At 46.5% G+C, this 16639-nt stretch overlaps 1 protein-coding gene across 2 annotated transcripts in view; it reads left to right on the forward strand.

Annotated features, from left to right (window-relative positions):
• The window catches only part of NBEA (neurobeachin), a 763707-nt gene that overhangs the window by 526834 nt on the left and 220234 nt on the right, over positions 1–16639 (forward strand). For both annotated transcript variants that reach the window (XM_036249654.1, XM_036249655.1), the window contains exon 41: positions 16151–16287. In XM_036249654.1, coding sequence (XP_036105547.1) covers positions 16151–16287 — 137 coding nt within the window. The remainder of the gene's footprint in view (positions 1–16150; positions 16288–16639) is intronic.

The raw sequence follows: 16639 nt of genomic DNA on the forward strand, positions 1-16639 counted from the left end.
CCCTAGCGGGAACCGAACCCGGACTCTCTGGTCCGCAGGCCAACGCTCCAACCGCTGAGCCAAACCGGCCAGGGCAGCCTTTCTTATTTCTAACTTATCACTGTAAATAGGCTGATGTCGCTAAACTGCCTGAAGAAAGTGTGGCCATCACTGGAGATCTAACTCCAGCTAAAGTCCAGGAGGTCACAAAATATGGTCAGAATTCATCATCACAACAGAAAAAATAAGGGAAATTACCAGCTTAGTGAAGATTAATTCTGGGGTTTTGGGTTCAAAAGATGGGATCAATTTCTGATTACAGAAACTAAAAGAAAGAAAAAACATTAGCCAGCGTGTCTTCCTAGGAACCAGACAGTGTCTCAAGGTTTTGATGGGCAGCCACTTATTAAATAATCACAACGTTGTACATGGATGCTATTGTTACCCCAATTTTACAAATGAGGATGTAGGATAAGAAGTATGTGGTTTGAACTAAAATACACTGAATAGTGTAGTTAAATATGTGTCTGTATACACTTCAAGACTCTTCTAAAATGATGTAAAAAACAAGATCCTCGGTTGATAACAACTCTTACACTGGCTTGTTATATTATACTTAGAATTCTGTGAATGTGCAAAATACTTTATTTTAGTTTTACATATGTGCTCCCCAAAATTATTCTGGCAAGTTCAAAAATGCGAGAGCATATCTGTGGCACAGTTTTATTCACGCGTGGGCCCTCTCACAAGTTCTCTCCACGTGCTTGGAGTTTTCTAGCTGTAAGAAGACAGAATAGTCCACAGTGTCCTGCAGATGCAAGTGTCACACGATTTCCGTTTCCCCGCCGTCCCCTTCCTGCCCAACCTGCTCCTCTCGAGAGGCGGGTTCAGGGTGTGGCCGAAGTGCTCAGCGTCCTACGTATTGTAACCAGTGGCTAACGCCATGCCGTGAAAGTATGAGGATCAATTAGGTAATTATTAACAACATCTAACTTAGTTTGTTGTAATAGCTTTTTCAGTTTGTGGTGATTCAGCAAAGTGAATTAGGACCGAAGTTTCCTCACATCACTAAAACTGTGAACTTACTATATTATATTTATTACTTAAAATAGTCTATTACTTAAAACATTGAAATTAGTATAGTTCACCTGATTTTAATCCAAATTCTCAATTTATTTGAAACTTAAATCAGCTTTATAAACTATATTTTTTGTTTATATATATGTAAGCTGTTACTTCCAATCCTCCACTGATCTATTTAATGTTAAGTAACTTGAAAGGTTTTTTACAGGCCTATGTCAGTGTCCATTCTTTCCCCTAAGATGGCACACGTGTCTGTTCTGTGCCCTTTCTTATCTCCCCTATCAAAATCTCGGCTCAGCTTTAAGAGCTGTTTAACTTCACGAAGCGTTCTTGGTCAACCTTGTCACCCCATAATATCTTTTGGTAACAACTTTATTGAGATATAATTCACATACCATACAATTGACCCATATAAAGTGCACAATTTAATGCTTTTTTAGTATATTCACTGAGTTATGCAACTATTACCAGAATTTTAGAACATTTTATTACCCCAGAAGGAAACCTTATAGTCTTGGGCTACTCCCCTCAATTTCCCCGTTCCCCGTCCACAAGCCTTGGAGCACCACTGACGTACTTTCTGTCTCCATAAATTTGCCTGTTTGGTACATTTCATATAAATGTAGCCTTGTCATAATATGTAGTCTTTTGTGACTGGCTTATTTTACTTAGCATAGTGTTTTCAAGGTTCATCCATGTTATAGCATGTGTGTCCTTTTTATAGCAAATAAAATTTCATTATATGGATATACCACATTTTGTTTATCCGTTCATTAGTTGATGGACATTTAGTTTGTTTTCACCTTTTGGCAATTGCGATTAATGCTGCCATGACTGTCCATGTACAATACTTCATGTAAACATGTATTTTTATTTCTCAAATATATACCTACATGTGGAATTGCTGGGTCAAATAAAAGCTTGACATTGCCCTTTTTGATGGACCGCTAGACCATTCTCCAAAGCCTCCTCTGTGTTCCCGTCAGCCGTGTACGAGGCTGCGTTTGTCCACATTCTTCACCCGTGAAGACTTGATTATATCATTCTTGAGACACTTTGAAGCTTTGGAGATGCTTTTCCGTATGTTTTCTCTCTTCTTTTAGACTGTGAATTCCTTAAGGGTAGTGACCATATCAGCTATACCTTTGACCACGAGAAAATCTTCTAACATGATTACTTGCCCTTAGAAGGTTTTCATTGACAAGGTTCATGTAGGTGCAGTAAACTGTAGAGCAGAGATAATTATCTAGTTCATTTACACCAAAAACAAAAGACAAATCAAAACTTATTTTGAGAAGCTCTTGTTGATGACATTTGAATAAGATCTCGAGTTGGTAGTATTGTACAAACGAGAATTTTCTGGTTTGTGAATGTTAACTTTCAGTGGAGGCTGGGTCAGAGATAGAAAGAAACTCTTGTATGATTTTTTGTTTTCAACTTTTCTGTAAATTTAAAATTAGTTCAAACTAAAAGGTAAGAAACAAACAAACAAACAAAAAACACCTTTTTTTGAGCTTGAATTATCAGGTCAAAATTTATTCATAGCAGTTGAAACATTTCAGATAATCACTGCGCTCGCCCCTGACTCTCCCCGGTGACAGGCCGAAGCCAGCCCTTGTCGGGCCCCATCCTCGGGCTCTGTCGTTCTGGCGGATGTCTCTTACAGCCAGGACACATCATGACTCACCACAGAGCCGCTTCTCTGTGCATGGGAAAGACACTTCATTATTCCAGAAGCAGGAGACGTTAAGTATTTCAAACAAGTGTTACTATAAGGGGACTAGCAACATGGGGAAGAATTGGTAGAATATAAGAGCTGATTTTTTTATGTAGGTTTTTCAAAGTGGCAGATTTATAACCTCTCTCTCTCTCTCTCTCTCTCTCTCTCTTTCTCTCTCTCTCTCCCCCCCAAGTCAGGAATCTGAAACTCAGAAAAAAATGCATTATGCAGATTTAAGAATGTGAAAAAATATAGAAACGAGGTGGGCCCTGGCCAGTTTGGCTCAGCGGTTAAAGCGTCGGCCTGCGGTCCGGAGGGACCCGGGTTCGGTTCCCGCTAAGGGCATGTACTTCGGTTGCAGTTTGTCCCCGGCCCTGGTTGGTCGTGCGGGTGGCAGCCACTCGATGTGTCCCTTCACGTCGATGTTTCTCTCTCTCTCGCCCTTCCTCTCTCTCCCTCCCACTCTATCTGTACAAAAAATGGAAAAATATCCTCGGGTGAGGATAAAAAAAAAAAAAAGAAAGAAACGAGGTGGAGGTCCACTGAGAGGACAGAACTCAGTCAATGAGAGGTTCTCCTAAGTGACAGTCACCGGCTTCCCCGTGACTTACCTTTCATGTCCATCGCAGTAATGTGCTTAGAATTGTTTTTCTGAACGACCGTTCCTACTTCCCTAAACCCCTGAGTGCCTTCCCGAATGCATTTACTTGCTCATTAACACGTACTGAATATTTAGTGGCTATGCAGACTTCTGCAGCTCATGGAAAAACCATCAGGATGATTAGCGCAGTTCCACTGATTCTCTGAGATTCAGACAACCACAGCGCACAGCACAGGAAGATCTACCTGGTGAGCGGAAGTGCACATGAAGGTGATCAGACCGGGCCCGGCCGGAGCGGCCCCTGCCCTGACAGGTTGCCGATTCGATTCCCGGTCAGGGCACATGCCCGGGTTGTGGGTTTGATCCCGTCAGAGAGCCTACAGAAAGCACCCAATTGCTCAGCTGGTGTGGCTCAGTGGTTGAGCATCGACCCTGCACCGGGAGGTCACTGGTTCGATTCCCCGTCAGGGCACATGCCCAGGTTGTAGGCTCGATCCCCAGTGGGGGGCGTGCAGGAGGCGGCCAATCAATGTTCTCTCTCACGATGTCTCTATATCTCTCTCACTCCCCCTTTCTCTCTCTCTCAAATCAATAACTAAAAATTATTTTTTAAAAAAAGAAAGCAAGCACCCGATTGATGTTTCTGTCTCCTTTGCTCTCTCTAAGCATGTCCTTGGGTAAAGATTAAAAAAAAAAAAAGATCTGATAAATCATTTAGGTTTTCAAATGTTCTAACTTGGAATTTTCAGATTCCAGAAGCAAAAATTTTATCTATAAATGGAATGTTACCAAAAAGCTGAGCTAAATAAAAAAGAAGACAAAATAAAATATATAGCGTGTACAAGAAGAAGAAGAAAGAACTCAACATTCTAGAAAAATATAATAAAATTACAGGAACAACAGAATTCTAAAAGCTAAGAGTTTTTCAGAGAAATTTGCTATTTAAAAAAAAACAATATGAGCAAAAAGCACAGGAAGATTTTATTACAGTTGTTTAATGGGTATGAGAATAAGTGCTTCACCACTGTAGATAAGCTCTCAGATCTGCTGAAGCCTAACTATTTCATGCAGTGTAATTCTAATGCGGTGCATGAACATCCCTTCCTTAACAAAACTAGCAGTTTTTAAATGATTCCTCCAAATTTATTTTTATTTAGTTTTAGTTACAGAGTCTAGCTAGAATCGACTCGACCTATATTTGTATTTAGGGGGCAAAAATGTCTTTTAAACATTCTGGATTCTCTAAAAAGCATTTTGCTCAGGATTTTTCCCCTTAATTTTTAAACCCATGTGTATTTCAAGGGAAATTTAATCCATATGTCCCTGACTCACTCACACTTAACTCATCAAAATGTTGTTTAATAAAAGCTATTTGATGTTGAAAAAGCCTTATGAGTCTTTATAAGTCTTTTTTCTCTCTCTTTGAATTAGGAAGTTGCTTTGCCAGTCATAAATAGTATACCCAAAGGGTTCACGTTCAGCTTCAAACACAGAATTCACAGAGCTCTTAGAAACAACATTAAACACATGCCCATTTCTTAAAAAACTAAAATATTTAAATTTCTAACAATTTTTTAATTCAGTCAAAAAGTTGTAAAAATAAATAAAAGCTTCACCTTGAATATCTAGCCTTCTTAGCCTGTATCCATTATTTTTACAGTATCAGCAAGGCCATTTTAGAGTCTGCAAATACTTCACAATATCCATTTTTCTGTATTTCCAAAAACGTATGTCTCTTTCAACCATGGATCCTCTAGTCTATGAAATGATAAACACATTTCAGGTACTGTCCACTGTATCGGCGTCCCCGCTAACCAAACTACGTAAATGTAAATATAATGTAAGGGTGCTGGAGATTGAATCATGGTTGATGTCTCATGAGCATATGTTGAATGGTGTCCTTTACTTCAGGAACAAGCCATCTCTGTCTGCTGAATTCCACAAGCGGCAGCGGCCAGGTCTGCTCTTCCTGGTAGTGTTCGAGGTGATATTTATTTTACATTCCGCCGCCGTCTCTGCGTGGAAACTCGCCCGTGGAGCTGTAGCTCTGCAGATTGATCGTTATACCTGCTCCCAACGTGGAACACAGGGACAATAAACAAGTCAACCAACTTAAGTAGACCGTCTCTCTCCTGCTTGGAGGGGACTAAACGTGCATGTGCCATGTTTTTTTAAACGTGTATGACTGCAGGTATCAGTCACCCACTGGAACTATGTGGGCCGTGCTGCGTGTCAGCGTGGAGAAGAGTGTGAGCCGGCAGCCTGTCTCCTGCGGGACGGCCGGGCGTGGAGGAGAGAGGAGACGCGGGGGACAGCCCACACCGCCTTCCCAAGTGCCAGGCCAGCCGGGGACAGTCTCCCTGCGCACCGAAAACACCCCGTCCGGACGGATCCGGTTCCCTGGCTCGGTGCTGGGAGGCAGAGCCGCCGGGCCCAGCGTGCCCGCCGTGGCTCTCGGGCGCCCGTGGCGTGGGCTTGGCCCGGCCCCACCAGCAGGGCGGCTGGCTCGCTGTTGTTCATGTCTTTCCAGATAAAGCATGCAGGCAGTTTGATCAGAAGATGATTGGTCACAAGGTTTTATTTTATTTTTTTTAATTTCAAAAGTTCTGTTAAGTCTTTTTATTTTTTTAAGTTTAAGTCACGAACAGATCACACAGCTAAATACAGTTGCTGGGCTGTACCCGTCCAGTGGATGAAACGGGAATGTTAAAATCAGGTATCACACAAAAAATTATAAAAAATAAAAATAAATCAAAGACGGGGCTGTGAGCAGGAGTCTCCAGCACCGGGCAGTTTCGGGGGCCTGAGGCGGGCAGGGGGTACAGAGCCAGGCGAGGGTGGTCGAGCGGGCACTTCATCTGCGTTGGCAGAGAAACCAGCACTGCAGGCTGGTAGCTCGGCAGCCCTGGGCCGGCAGTACACCTCACTCCGAGGCCCCGGCACGCGGTCCGACATCAGGGTGCTTATTCGCGATCAGAGAGGCACGGGTCCATTCCGCCACATCGGTGTGTGTTCACTCCAAGTTGCAGCCTAACACATCCGTTAGTGGGTGATTGCCAGCATTATTTTAAAATTAAATAAAAGAGAAAAGAACAGATTCAAATGGGGGAAAAAAATCCTTGCACACACTGAAGATAAGAGCTGGAAGGATCTGTGGCTCTTTGTTCTTTGGTGTCAGGTTCCAGCGTGGCAGCTTGACTCAGGCGGGGTGTCCGTGGCTCAGGCGGGGTGTCCGTGGCTCAGGTGGGGTGTCCGTGGCTCAGGCGGGGTGTCCTGGCTCAGGTGGGATGTCCTGGCTCAGGCGGGGTGTCCGTGGCTCAGGCGGGGTGTCCGTGGCTCAGGCGGGGTGTCCTGGCTCAGGCGGGGTGTCCGTGGCTCAGGCGGGGTGTCCGTGGCTCAGGCGGGGTGTCCTGGCTCAGGCGGGGTGTCCGTGGCTCAGGCGGGGTGTCCTGGCTCAGGCGGGGTGTCCTGGCTCCGGCGGGGTGTCCTGGCTCAGGCGGGATGTCCTGGCTCAGGCGGGGTGTCCGTGGCTCAGGCGGGGTGTCCTGGCTCAGGCGGGATGTCCTGGCTCAGGCGGGATGTCCTGGCTCAGCGGCTCAGGCGGGTGTCCTGGCCAGGCTGGATGGTCCTGGCTCAGGCGGGATGTCCTGGCTCAGGCGGGGTGTCCGTGGCTCAGGCGGGGTGTCCGTGGCTCAGGCGGGGTGTCTGTGGCTCAGGTGGGATGTCCTTGGCATTCTGTACCCTAGACATGGTGGTGGGTGTGCTCAGGAAACAGACACAGACCGCAGTTCCTGTTTCAGGGCGGTGTATGGTCTGGCAGGGATGGGGACTTTTTCTCTGCCGAGGGCCACTTGGATGTTTACAACGTCATTCGCAGGCCACACAGAATTAGCAGCTTAAAAGTGAGCTGCACCTGGTCAAGCTAATTTGGTGAGGCTGTGATGTCATCTGGTGTTGGTTTCTCCAGCCTTACATGGCTCTCTGGCCGGGCATTCCCCATGCCTGGGAGGAAGAGCCGATAATGGGGGGCAGGGGGAGGACCTAAATGTACAGAGGAAATCATGATAACATAAAACAGGGCCTCAACCGCCATGCGGGTTCTGGAAGGCCCTCCTAGACTCAGTGTTCCTGTCTGGAGTCTGGAATCATACGTACACGATTTAGAAAATTTAAAGAGTTGTTACAGAGAGTGGAAAACAGTATTTGCTGAAATGCCACCTTCTGTGTGAAACTACTGAAGTCCTGGATTATCAGTAAAAGTATGAGGCAGAGGTGCCTCTGACGCAGAGACCGGGGTGCTCCCCTGGGGATGAGATCCAATTCGTGCGTGTGTGTTACATGGCTCAGGCCACTGTGTAGGTCACAGTTTTAGGGTGCCAAGACTTAAGGCAAGAGGCCATTGTCCAATCTCGAGGTGATGAGAGTCTGTACTGAGTCGGATGACAGGAAGGAGGAGAAGGGACAGCTACAAAGATATGTAGAAGGTGGTCTGTGAGGGTGTGACCAGTGACTGGTGTGGGGAGTGAGATTGAGGGGCATTCGGTCTGGGGAAGAAAGACGTGATATAAGAAAGGGTTGGATGTGTTTGGGAAGGTGAAAAAGCAATGTGTCTTGCGGGAGACAGGAATGAAGATGTTTGTTAAAGTCGGTCTGTTAAATACCCAGAGTCTTCAGATGGACGAGAAAGGTTTGAGATTTCAGAGCTAAGTTGGGCGGAGGACTCAGGTAAAACCGCGGGCTCACCGGAGGAAGGGACAGTGTACCCAGGGAAGAGCCGTGGGCCACGGTCAGACCCCTGCGGGGCAAGGTCGGAATGGGGGTGCTGAGGGGGGCCCTGGAGGTAGGGGAGGAATTGGGGCGTCTGGGGGCATCAGGCAGTAGAACTAGAGAGGACAGTGCACTCCAGCCAAAGAGTCTGGTTCAGTAGGTTTCAAACTGATATTCCCTTGATACATTGTTTGTTTTTTATCCTCACTTGAGGGCAGTTTTTGTTCAGATAGAGTGGGAGGGAGAGAGAGAGAGAAACATCGATGTGAAAGGGACACATCGAGTGGCTGCCACCCACACGACCCAACCAGGGCCGGGGACAAACTGCAACCGAAGTACATGCCCTTAGCGGGAACTGAACCCGGGTCTCTCTGGACCGCAGGCCGACGCTCTAACCGCTGAGCCACACGGGCCAGGGACATACATAGTTTTTGAAATATGTTCCCGTGGGGAAAATGTCGGAGGGGTTGTTATTTAACTGACGTCTCCAAGTCTTTAACGTTACAGCAATACGCAGTCCCTGGTGCTGTGGCTGGAGAAGGGGGGGGGGGCGCGCAGGGGAAGCCAGTGAGGCCCCGAGAGCCGGACCCCAGGTCCGAGCTGCACAAAGAGGGACACGGATCTGTGAGGGGCGAGAGCGACCGAGCAGAGGACCACGTCCCACGCAGAGGGAGACCCTGGCTGGAAGAGGGTGAAAGATGTTTTCTGAAACTGGAAAAAACGTAGGACCGCAGAGGCAGAAAAATCTCTAGACGGAGGGAGGCGTCAAAATAAATGACAAAATTTTATTTTTCTCAAAAATATGAATACTTCATAAATTACACAGTCAGGATGAACAGGTGTTTATGAATCTGTCTAGGAAGGGGCCATATATTGGACCATCTTCTCGAAGACATCCGTGACCCCACAAAAGCGTGACGCTGTTCCACAGTCACGCCGAGCCGAGCCTGCTGACACCCTCACCTGCCAAGCGGGGCGCCGGGCTCACTGCTCCCCTTGCTCCCACCACTGCGCCTCTGGCTGCCCCCTGAGACTCTCCCTGCTGGCCTGGCCCTGCGCCCCTGCTGCCGGAGATCCTGCTGTCCCTCCTGGTTCCTTCCGAGGCCCCATCCGCCCCAGCTCCCCCGCCCCAGAGGGGCTGCAGGTCCTCAGCTCTGCGAATGCCTGTAATGCTTTTCCATCCCTCCCCCGGGGAGAGGCAGTATGCGTGACACTTAGACAGCGGGTCTGAATCCCGTCTACCAGGGACAGCGTGTGCCCGTGCCTGCGTTCCCTCCTTCCGTCTCATTTCCTGTCTGCAGCAGAGGTGACGTGGATGTTTGGAAAGTGCTGTAGCAGTGCTTAGTACACCCTCTGTCCCTCGTGTCAGAGTGGCCCTGGGTGTCTCTGTTCACTCTGCGGTAGAGGTTCTTTAGGGTAAGCTTCATGTCTTACGGTTGCTGTATTCCCTCCCAGTGCCCACGACACAGTACTTCTTGTCGACTACGTGAATGAATGAATGCCGAGTTAATATGCCCAAACATTTAATTTACAAAGAGGGAATGACTTACAGAATAGGTGAAATATGGCAGTTATAAAATTACGATATTTAAGAATAAATAGTGTGTGTGAGATACAGCAAGAATGACCAATTACATCATAACTCCCGCTGGTTTTCAGCATATTTTAAAATTTATGCTTTCTCTAAAACTCAGTGTCTTTCATATTTTAAAAGAACATTCTGAAATCAATTCCAGAAAAATATAAAGCATGTAATCTGTTATTTTAAGTGAGCCTTTTACTGTGACATACACACGCAACAGCGGCGTACGTGGTTCTCCACACTCGGGCCCGTACACAGGCTGCAGGCTCCGTGGCCCTTGCTGTGTTCGATGAAGATGTGCTCTGTCTTCACGTCGCTTATGCCAACTGGGAGAAACAAACTTCTGAACACTCGACTCAATGTTCTGTAAGTGCTGCAATTGAGAGGTGTCCAGGGGACCGTGGGAACCTGAAGGCAGGCGCTCAGTCCAACCCAGGGTGCAAAGGCGGAGCCCTCCTTGTCTGATAGATTTAAATCATCACCTCTGGCTTATTCACTCATCTCGTCCAGTAGGAATTTACTCTTCTCCATCATTAAATGATATCCTAGTACCATAAAAGAGTCAGTACTCTTCCAGAAAGTGAAAAATGTATTCCATATGTTGGACTAGATGTGATCTAACTAGAAACACAAATGTCAGCTGGCTCACCTATTGAATCAAAAGGCAGAGAAAATTATCACAAGGAACATTAAAACTCCCTCTTTTATTAGTATGTTTTTTTGCTAGAAAATAAGTCCGCGATATTTCACTCGGAGTAGATACGCTACGTAGGTTTTTCTTTCCCCAAAGTCCGCCCTGCCTTTGTTGCAGATGCGCTCCTTGTGTGGGTCACCTGCTGTTCTGCGGGTGAGTTGAAATCATAAATGGCAGGTTCAGGTTAGAGCCTATCGGATGGTCTCTCAGTACTTTTTAAAATTATTTATGCTAAACAAATTAAATAAGATGTAATTTTTAATGTTACTGCAAAAACAGATGTTCTAGCATGATTAACAGAGATTTTGTTAGAATGCAGTCTTCCATGGATCTTACTAGAAGGCTCCGTTCTTTCTGTTTCTGTTTCCGACTATTGTAGGTTTTACCAAAGGTTCGGTCTCCCAGCTCTGCAAAGATGAATGTGCATTCTTAAGCACCTATTTGTACAGTAAAAACCTACGGAACCCTGTGCACTCTGGGGGTGATTGGTTATTGCTGATCTCAGTCCGAGGACAGATTATGTCAAAGGCCATTTCTTCAGCACAATGAGCTTTGTGATATACAATTTGGGTTTCTAGAATGTCTATAATAGTCTCAGGTGAGTGTGTGTGTGAGTGTGTGAATTAGGGAAAGAGGGAATTACACTGAAAATTAAACTCATAACTCCTGAGGTATGTATTCTATTAGTTGTTCAGGTGATATTTTCCTGATTTAAGCAAAATGATTCCATAACTATATTTTTGTTGTTGTTAATTCTCACCTGAGGATATTTTTCCAATGGTTTTCAAATAGAGTGGAAAGGAGGGAGGAGGAGGAGAGAGAAACATCAGTGTAAGAGAGAGACATCCATTGGTTGCTGGGATGGAACCTGCAACCCAGGTGTGTGCCCTTGACCTGGAATCGAACCTGCAACCCTTCAGTCCTCAGGCTCATGCTCTAACCACTGAACCAAACTGGCCAGGGCTCTATAACTATGTTCAAGCAAGAAAAGGCTTTGAAAATGTCAGAGGATGATTGTTCTAATATATTTGGACCTTTATCAGTGTTCTCTGCCTATAAGAAAAGAGTCACTGTCTCAAGATTGTATAACTGTACTTTCTTTTTCCTTGAAGCATTTTAAATGGCTGAGACCCAGGGCCCTGCCCTGGATATTACCCTCTGAGATTTCCTGCGGCCTTTCCCTTGACCTCCCTCTCTCCAGGCACAGGCACGGACACCTGCTGCCTGCTGCCTGCTGGGATTCCGAAACAAAGTGCCCACTTCCTCATGCTCTTCGCTGATTTGTTCCACTTTGAGATTAAAGCATTATATTCTTTTTATTCTATGGGGGAAATAATATAAGTCCAAAGCAATGATAAATATTTTAGGTATGTTTTCAGTCACTTAGGATATGAGCTATTTTCCTACAAATTTTATCACTTGGAAATAATTGTAAAAATTTACTTTCTTATATTTTTGTCTTAGATTTCTTTTTAAATAATCATTTGCACTAAATATAAAGGGTTTCCAATGTTGTTTCTTCTAAATAATGTCATGGTTTTAAGTTTCATAATTTCACAAAGATTAGTCCACATTTATGTCCTAAAATAATAGTCTCTTACATGTTCCAAAGACAAATTGAACATGTGGTTTCAAAGTAATTGAGGTTGGAGACAATCCATATAGCTAATAAAACTTTTATTAATATTAGACTAAGTTTAGAATATATTCAAGTGATTCTAAAATACATTGTAATTTTACCTACACTTCTTTTTTTCAATTTAAAGTCATCAACTACTTGTAACGGTGCCAATTTTAATTAACTTCAACTCTTGGTTCCTATATATAGGTTGAGGCAAAAGTAGGATTACAGTTGTGAGTCGGAGGAACACAGACTTTATTCCTGTATTATATTTATTCTTGTATTGTGTTTATTAATTATAATATGATTAATCCATATGAACAACTATAACCCTATTTTGCCCTATCCTGTATATTCTCTTTTGTTCTTTATATTGCAACTTGTAAATCTAATTTTGAAAATTTAATTGCCATAAATTGCCTTTTAATTGCTAGAATGCTATGGAACACCCCCCCCAAAAGATTAATTTTTGTATCTGGGATCAAGAAAAGCAGCCCCTGACCTCTGGAAAGTGTCCTGACCCCTACAAGGAGGCCTCGATATTTTTGTGGAGCTGGCCTGGAGCTCACAGGTAGCCCATGGTCTTCTCCTCTGGACATAACCTCACAGAACACCATCATCGGACAAGGTCACATGACAATGATGTCAGGCAAAAAAAACAGCTTATAATTTTGTCTAAGCACAGACACAAACAGCGTCACTCTGCATACCACCTAAATGGCAAACACCCCCTCTCCTGGCTAATAACATGAGTGGCTGCTACCTCTTTGCCAGCTGCAGCTTTAGCCTAGGTCTAGTCCCCTCTCCCTTTGGATAAGATGTATTACGACACTTGGTCACAGAACAAACCAGAGTACAGTCCTGCCTCCCTCCTCAAACCTTCCCCAAATCATTAGCCGATGTCCAGACCCTTCCGGAAGTCCTTCCGATGCCCTCTTCCTAAGTCCTCCCATTCCCAGCTCTCCTCCGTGCCAGGTGCCAGGAGCCGCAAGCCCAGCGCTTGGGCAAGAGGATATTCTCACGTTCATAGCCCCAAATTGTGAATATTGAACGATAGAGTTTTAAGTAAAAGAACTTTATAAACTATAAAGTTCTATTAAAAAGTTGATTTCTAGGTTTAGAATTTTGTTTTCAGTAAATTCATCCAAATCCACAAGTGTTTTTAAACATTCTACTTCTAAAATATATTTGATGACTAGTTCCCCTTTCAAATATAAAACATATGTTTTTTCTACTCTAGGTTTACCATCTCAACTGATTAAAGACATTATGGTTCTAAAGAGAATTTATTCTTTTAAAGATACTTTTCATGATAATTGGGAAATGACCTTTGTTCCGATTCAGATTTTAAATTAGCATTTAAATCAATGGCAAGTAATATCCCTGTCCTTCTTTCAAAAATAGTAATGGATCAAGATTTCTTAAACATTATATTCCCAATTCTAAAACATAAATGACTTTTTTTTTTAATTGCACTTTAGATGGAGCATTTTTCAGCTATTGTAGACCTCAGTAAGGGGAGGAGGTGTGGTCCCATCCACTTGTTTAACCATGCTCCCCCATCCATCACTGTTCCTATGTGGGTGCTGATGGCATTATAGCTCATCCCTTTATTGCTGTAGGACTGAAATGAATGTATCTGTGTTCAGGTTCCCAACTCGCTGCGCGAAGCAAAGTTACAGGTTATGTTTTTACCACGTTATCCCCTAGAACAGAACCTGCTGGCTTGCCATTGCCCTAGCATCCAGACATGCTGCCCTTGCAAACATTTTTTTTTTTTTTTTTGGAAAGGGATGGAGGCTTTCAAATAACCACATCTTCCAGATGGAAGGTCTGCTGGTCTGTGATTGTGCCTTATGTAAACATTTTAATATCAGATCCCTAACATCGTGAGGCCCTCCCAAAAGGGATTAAAGCATAATCCCCTCTTTCTGTGGCTGCAGTGGATTAACTCTGCGTTCTCTGTGTGGCTGGTCTGCTTCCTGAGGCTGCAGCAGAGCCGCGGTGCTCCCCAAACACGCTGTGGAACTGGAAGTTGTAACTGAAGGTTTCCAAAGGACAAGGGTAAAAATGACACTCTATTGAAGCCGAGTGGTTTACGATGTGTCTTTCTGAAAGAAGGATCAGTTTGAAGCCCTTGTATAAACCCCCAGAAAATACCAGTTCAGTAGACTGGAGCGAAATAAAAGGGAAGTGCAGTGTTCTTTCAGAAACACAGAGAAACGAGTCGAGAAAATGTGTTCCCCGTTAAAATTTCACGAAACTGTATTTGAAATTCATAATATATTTCAGTAAATAAGGGGGCACGGTTTTCCTAATGTGTCGCGATTCTTTTCCATTTCTCCAACTTAACTGTTAGGCTGTGTTGAATTACTTTTTAAGAAAAAGAAGCAGTTCGCCATTTTTTGTTGTTGTTTTTGACCACTCCTGGCCTCCAAATGCCAGAAACCTCTGTTGCAGCGGAAATCACTGGCCTTCTGTGTTCCAGAGAGGCCTTTCCTAGGGTTTTATTTAGCCAGATCCTAAGATTCCTAAGAAGATACTTTGTTTCCAGTGTGAGTCACGTCCCCGTCTTTGCAGCCGCGTCCGAAGCAGGGCGAACCTGGGTTTCCGCGAGGGCGGCGGGAGAGCGGCCTGGCGCGCCCTGGCGCTGGAAGGGTTAAGGGAGCGGCTTTGGGGACTGGAGTGGCGGAGGCAGGGGCGCCGAGCGCGCGCACAGACCCTCCAATAAACACAAAGGAGGGCCTGGGGAATAGAAACCCAAATCCACTTGTAATCGTACAAGAGATTCGGGCATAATTACTTGAGCAACCTAGATTAAGATTGATGAGCCTTTAAAGTGGCGCTTCAGATCGACCGCCTTGCCCTTTGGAAAGAAAAGCTGGCGGAGGCGCGCCGGACCCGGCTCCGCGGGCTCCTCGGCGGAAGCTGCCGGCAGACCGGCTGGGCGTGCGGCCCCGGGGAGGGAGCAGAGCAGCCAGCGGAGGCGGTCACGGTCGGGCTTGGCCGAGGACCCCGCGTGCTTCCCTCCACCCCTCGGGGCGACGGGAGCCGCCCGGGCCTCTGGGTGCCCCCGCGCTGTGCGCTGGTCCCTGGGAACGCGGCACCGCCCCGCCGGGGCCTGCTCCGTGGCCGTGGCCCTGGCCCTGCGAGCAGGGAGCCGCTGAGGCTGTGGCTCGGTTCCTGAGCACGCACGTGGCTGGGAAGTGCCCGGGAAGCCTGCGCCCCTGTTCCCGACTCCCCGCTGCAGTCGGGGCTCGGAGAAGGCCTCCCCTGGGCCTGGGCGCGGCCCAGCCGGCCCCGGGGTAGCCCCCGCACGTGAGCCGGCACTGCCCCCCAGTCCCAGGGCCTGCAGTGGCCCGGGCAGGCAGGCACACGTAGGAAACCTCAGTTCTAGTTTCAGAAGTTACGGGTTGGAACTTTTCGGACGCTTTCCTGAGATCCGTTCCGTTCAAATGTCCTGCAACTTCATCACTTTTTAACCGAGTCTCGGTTCGAAAAATCCCTGCTGCGAGTTCCTTTTTCCCTCCACACAAGAACATAAGAAAGGCATTTCGTGTCCGCGGGTGCGCGTGTCAGTGTGCGTGGCGCTCGGGGCACCGGTGTTAGTCTCCTCGCAGGACGCAGACCCGTTAGCACCGAGGGTTGTGTTACCACGGGCCGCCTCGCACCCTGCGCCACCCGGGGAACGCGCTGCCCCGCTGCCCGCCCTGACGGAGGTCTGGCCCCGCGGGCGGTGCTGGCCGGCCCGGGTCTCAGCCCGGCGCTCCGCGCAGCAGCGGCCCGTTGTCCGCTCTGCGCGAAGTCAGCCCAGCGCCTCGCCGCCACCAGGACTCCCGGGGCGGCTGCTGCCTGGCTTGCCTGAGAGTCGCTTACTCGAGTCTCTGGCCCCTTGGGTTTTCATAGCTCTGTGTACCTCTAGCTTCGTCCTAAGTAATGTGTGAACGCTAAGCAGACCTCATCTCACATGAAAGGAGCTGACTTGCACAACATAGGCACCGTTTTTTCAGTGCATCTTTAAAAGTAGAAACCCGCGGTCCCCTTCCGGAAGGGAGCCAGAGAGGGTCACGGACTTGGCCTGATTCTGCCGCCCTTTCTTTCAGGCCCCGTGGTGCTCAGCACGCCTGCCCAGCTCATCGCTCCCGTGGTGGTGGCCAAAGGGACCCTCTCCATCACCACGACCGAAATCTACTTCGAGGTAGATGAGGACGACCCTGCCTTCAAAAAGATCGACGCGAAAGTGAGTTACAGTGATTCTGCTACAGTCCTGGTGGCTTTGTGGCAGGAAGTGGTTTTCAATTCTGCTGGGTTTTAAATGACAGTGGGGGAGGGGAGCTGATTTCCATCTTTCTCATAGAAAATAAAATGAATGAAACAACACACGCTTTATTGTATGGGATTGAAGACTATATTAACGATTTTAAATCCTGTATTACCAGAGCAGGCACATTTTTACAGTCTCTGAGTGCCTTTGTGTGCATTCGGGCAGAATAGTACTTCAGCCAATTGCTCCCAAGTCCCTAGAGTCTGGAATCTCAGGCTGAGAAGGCTACGAAGGGTCTTATGAAATGTCTTATTGAGATCACTTTTAA

The sequence above is a fragment of the Molossus molossus genome, unplaced genomic scaffold (genome assembly GCF_014108415.1).
Source record: "Molossus molossus isolate mMolMol1 unplaced genomic scaffold, mMolMol1.p scaffold_m16_p_9, whole genome shotgun sequence".
Lineage (NCBI taxonomy): Eukaryota > Metazoa > Chordata > Mammalia > Chiroptera > Molossidae > Molossus > Molossus molossus.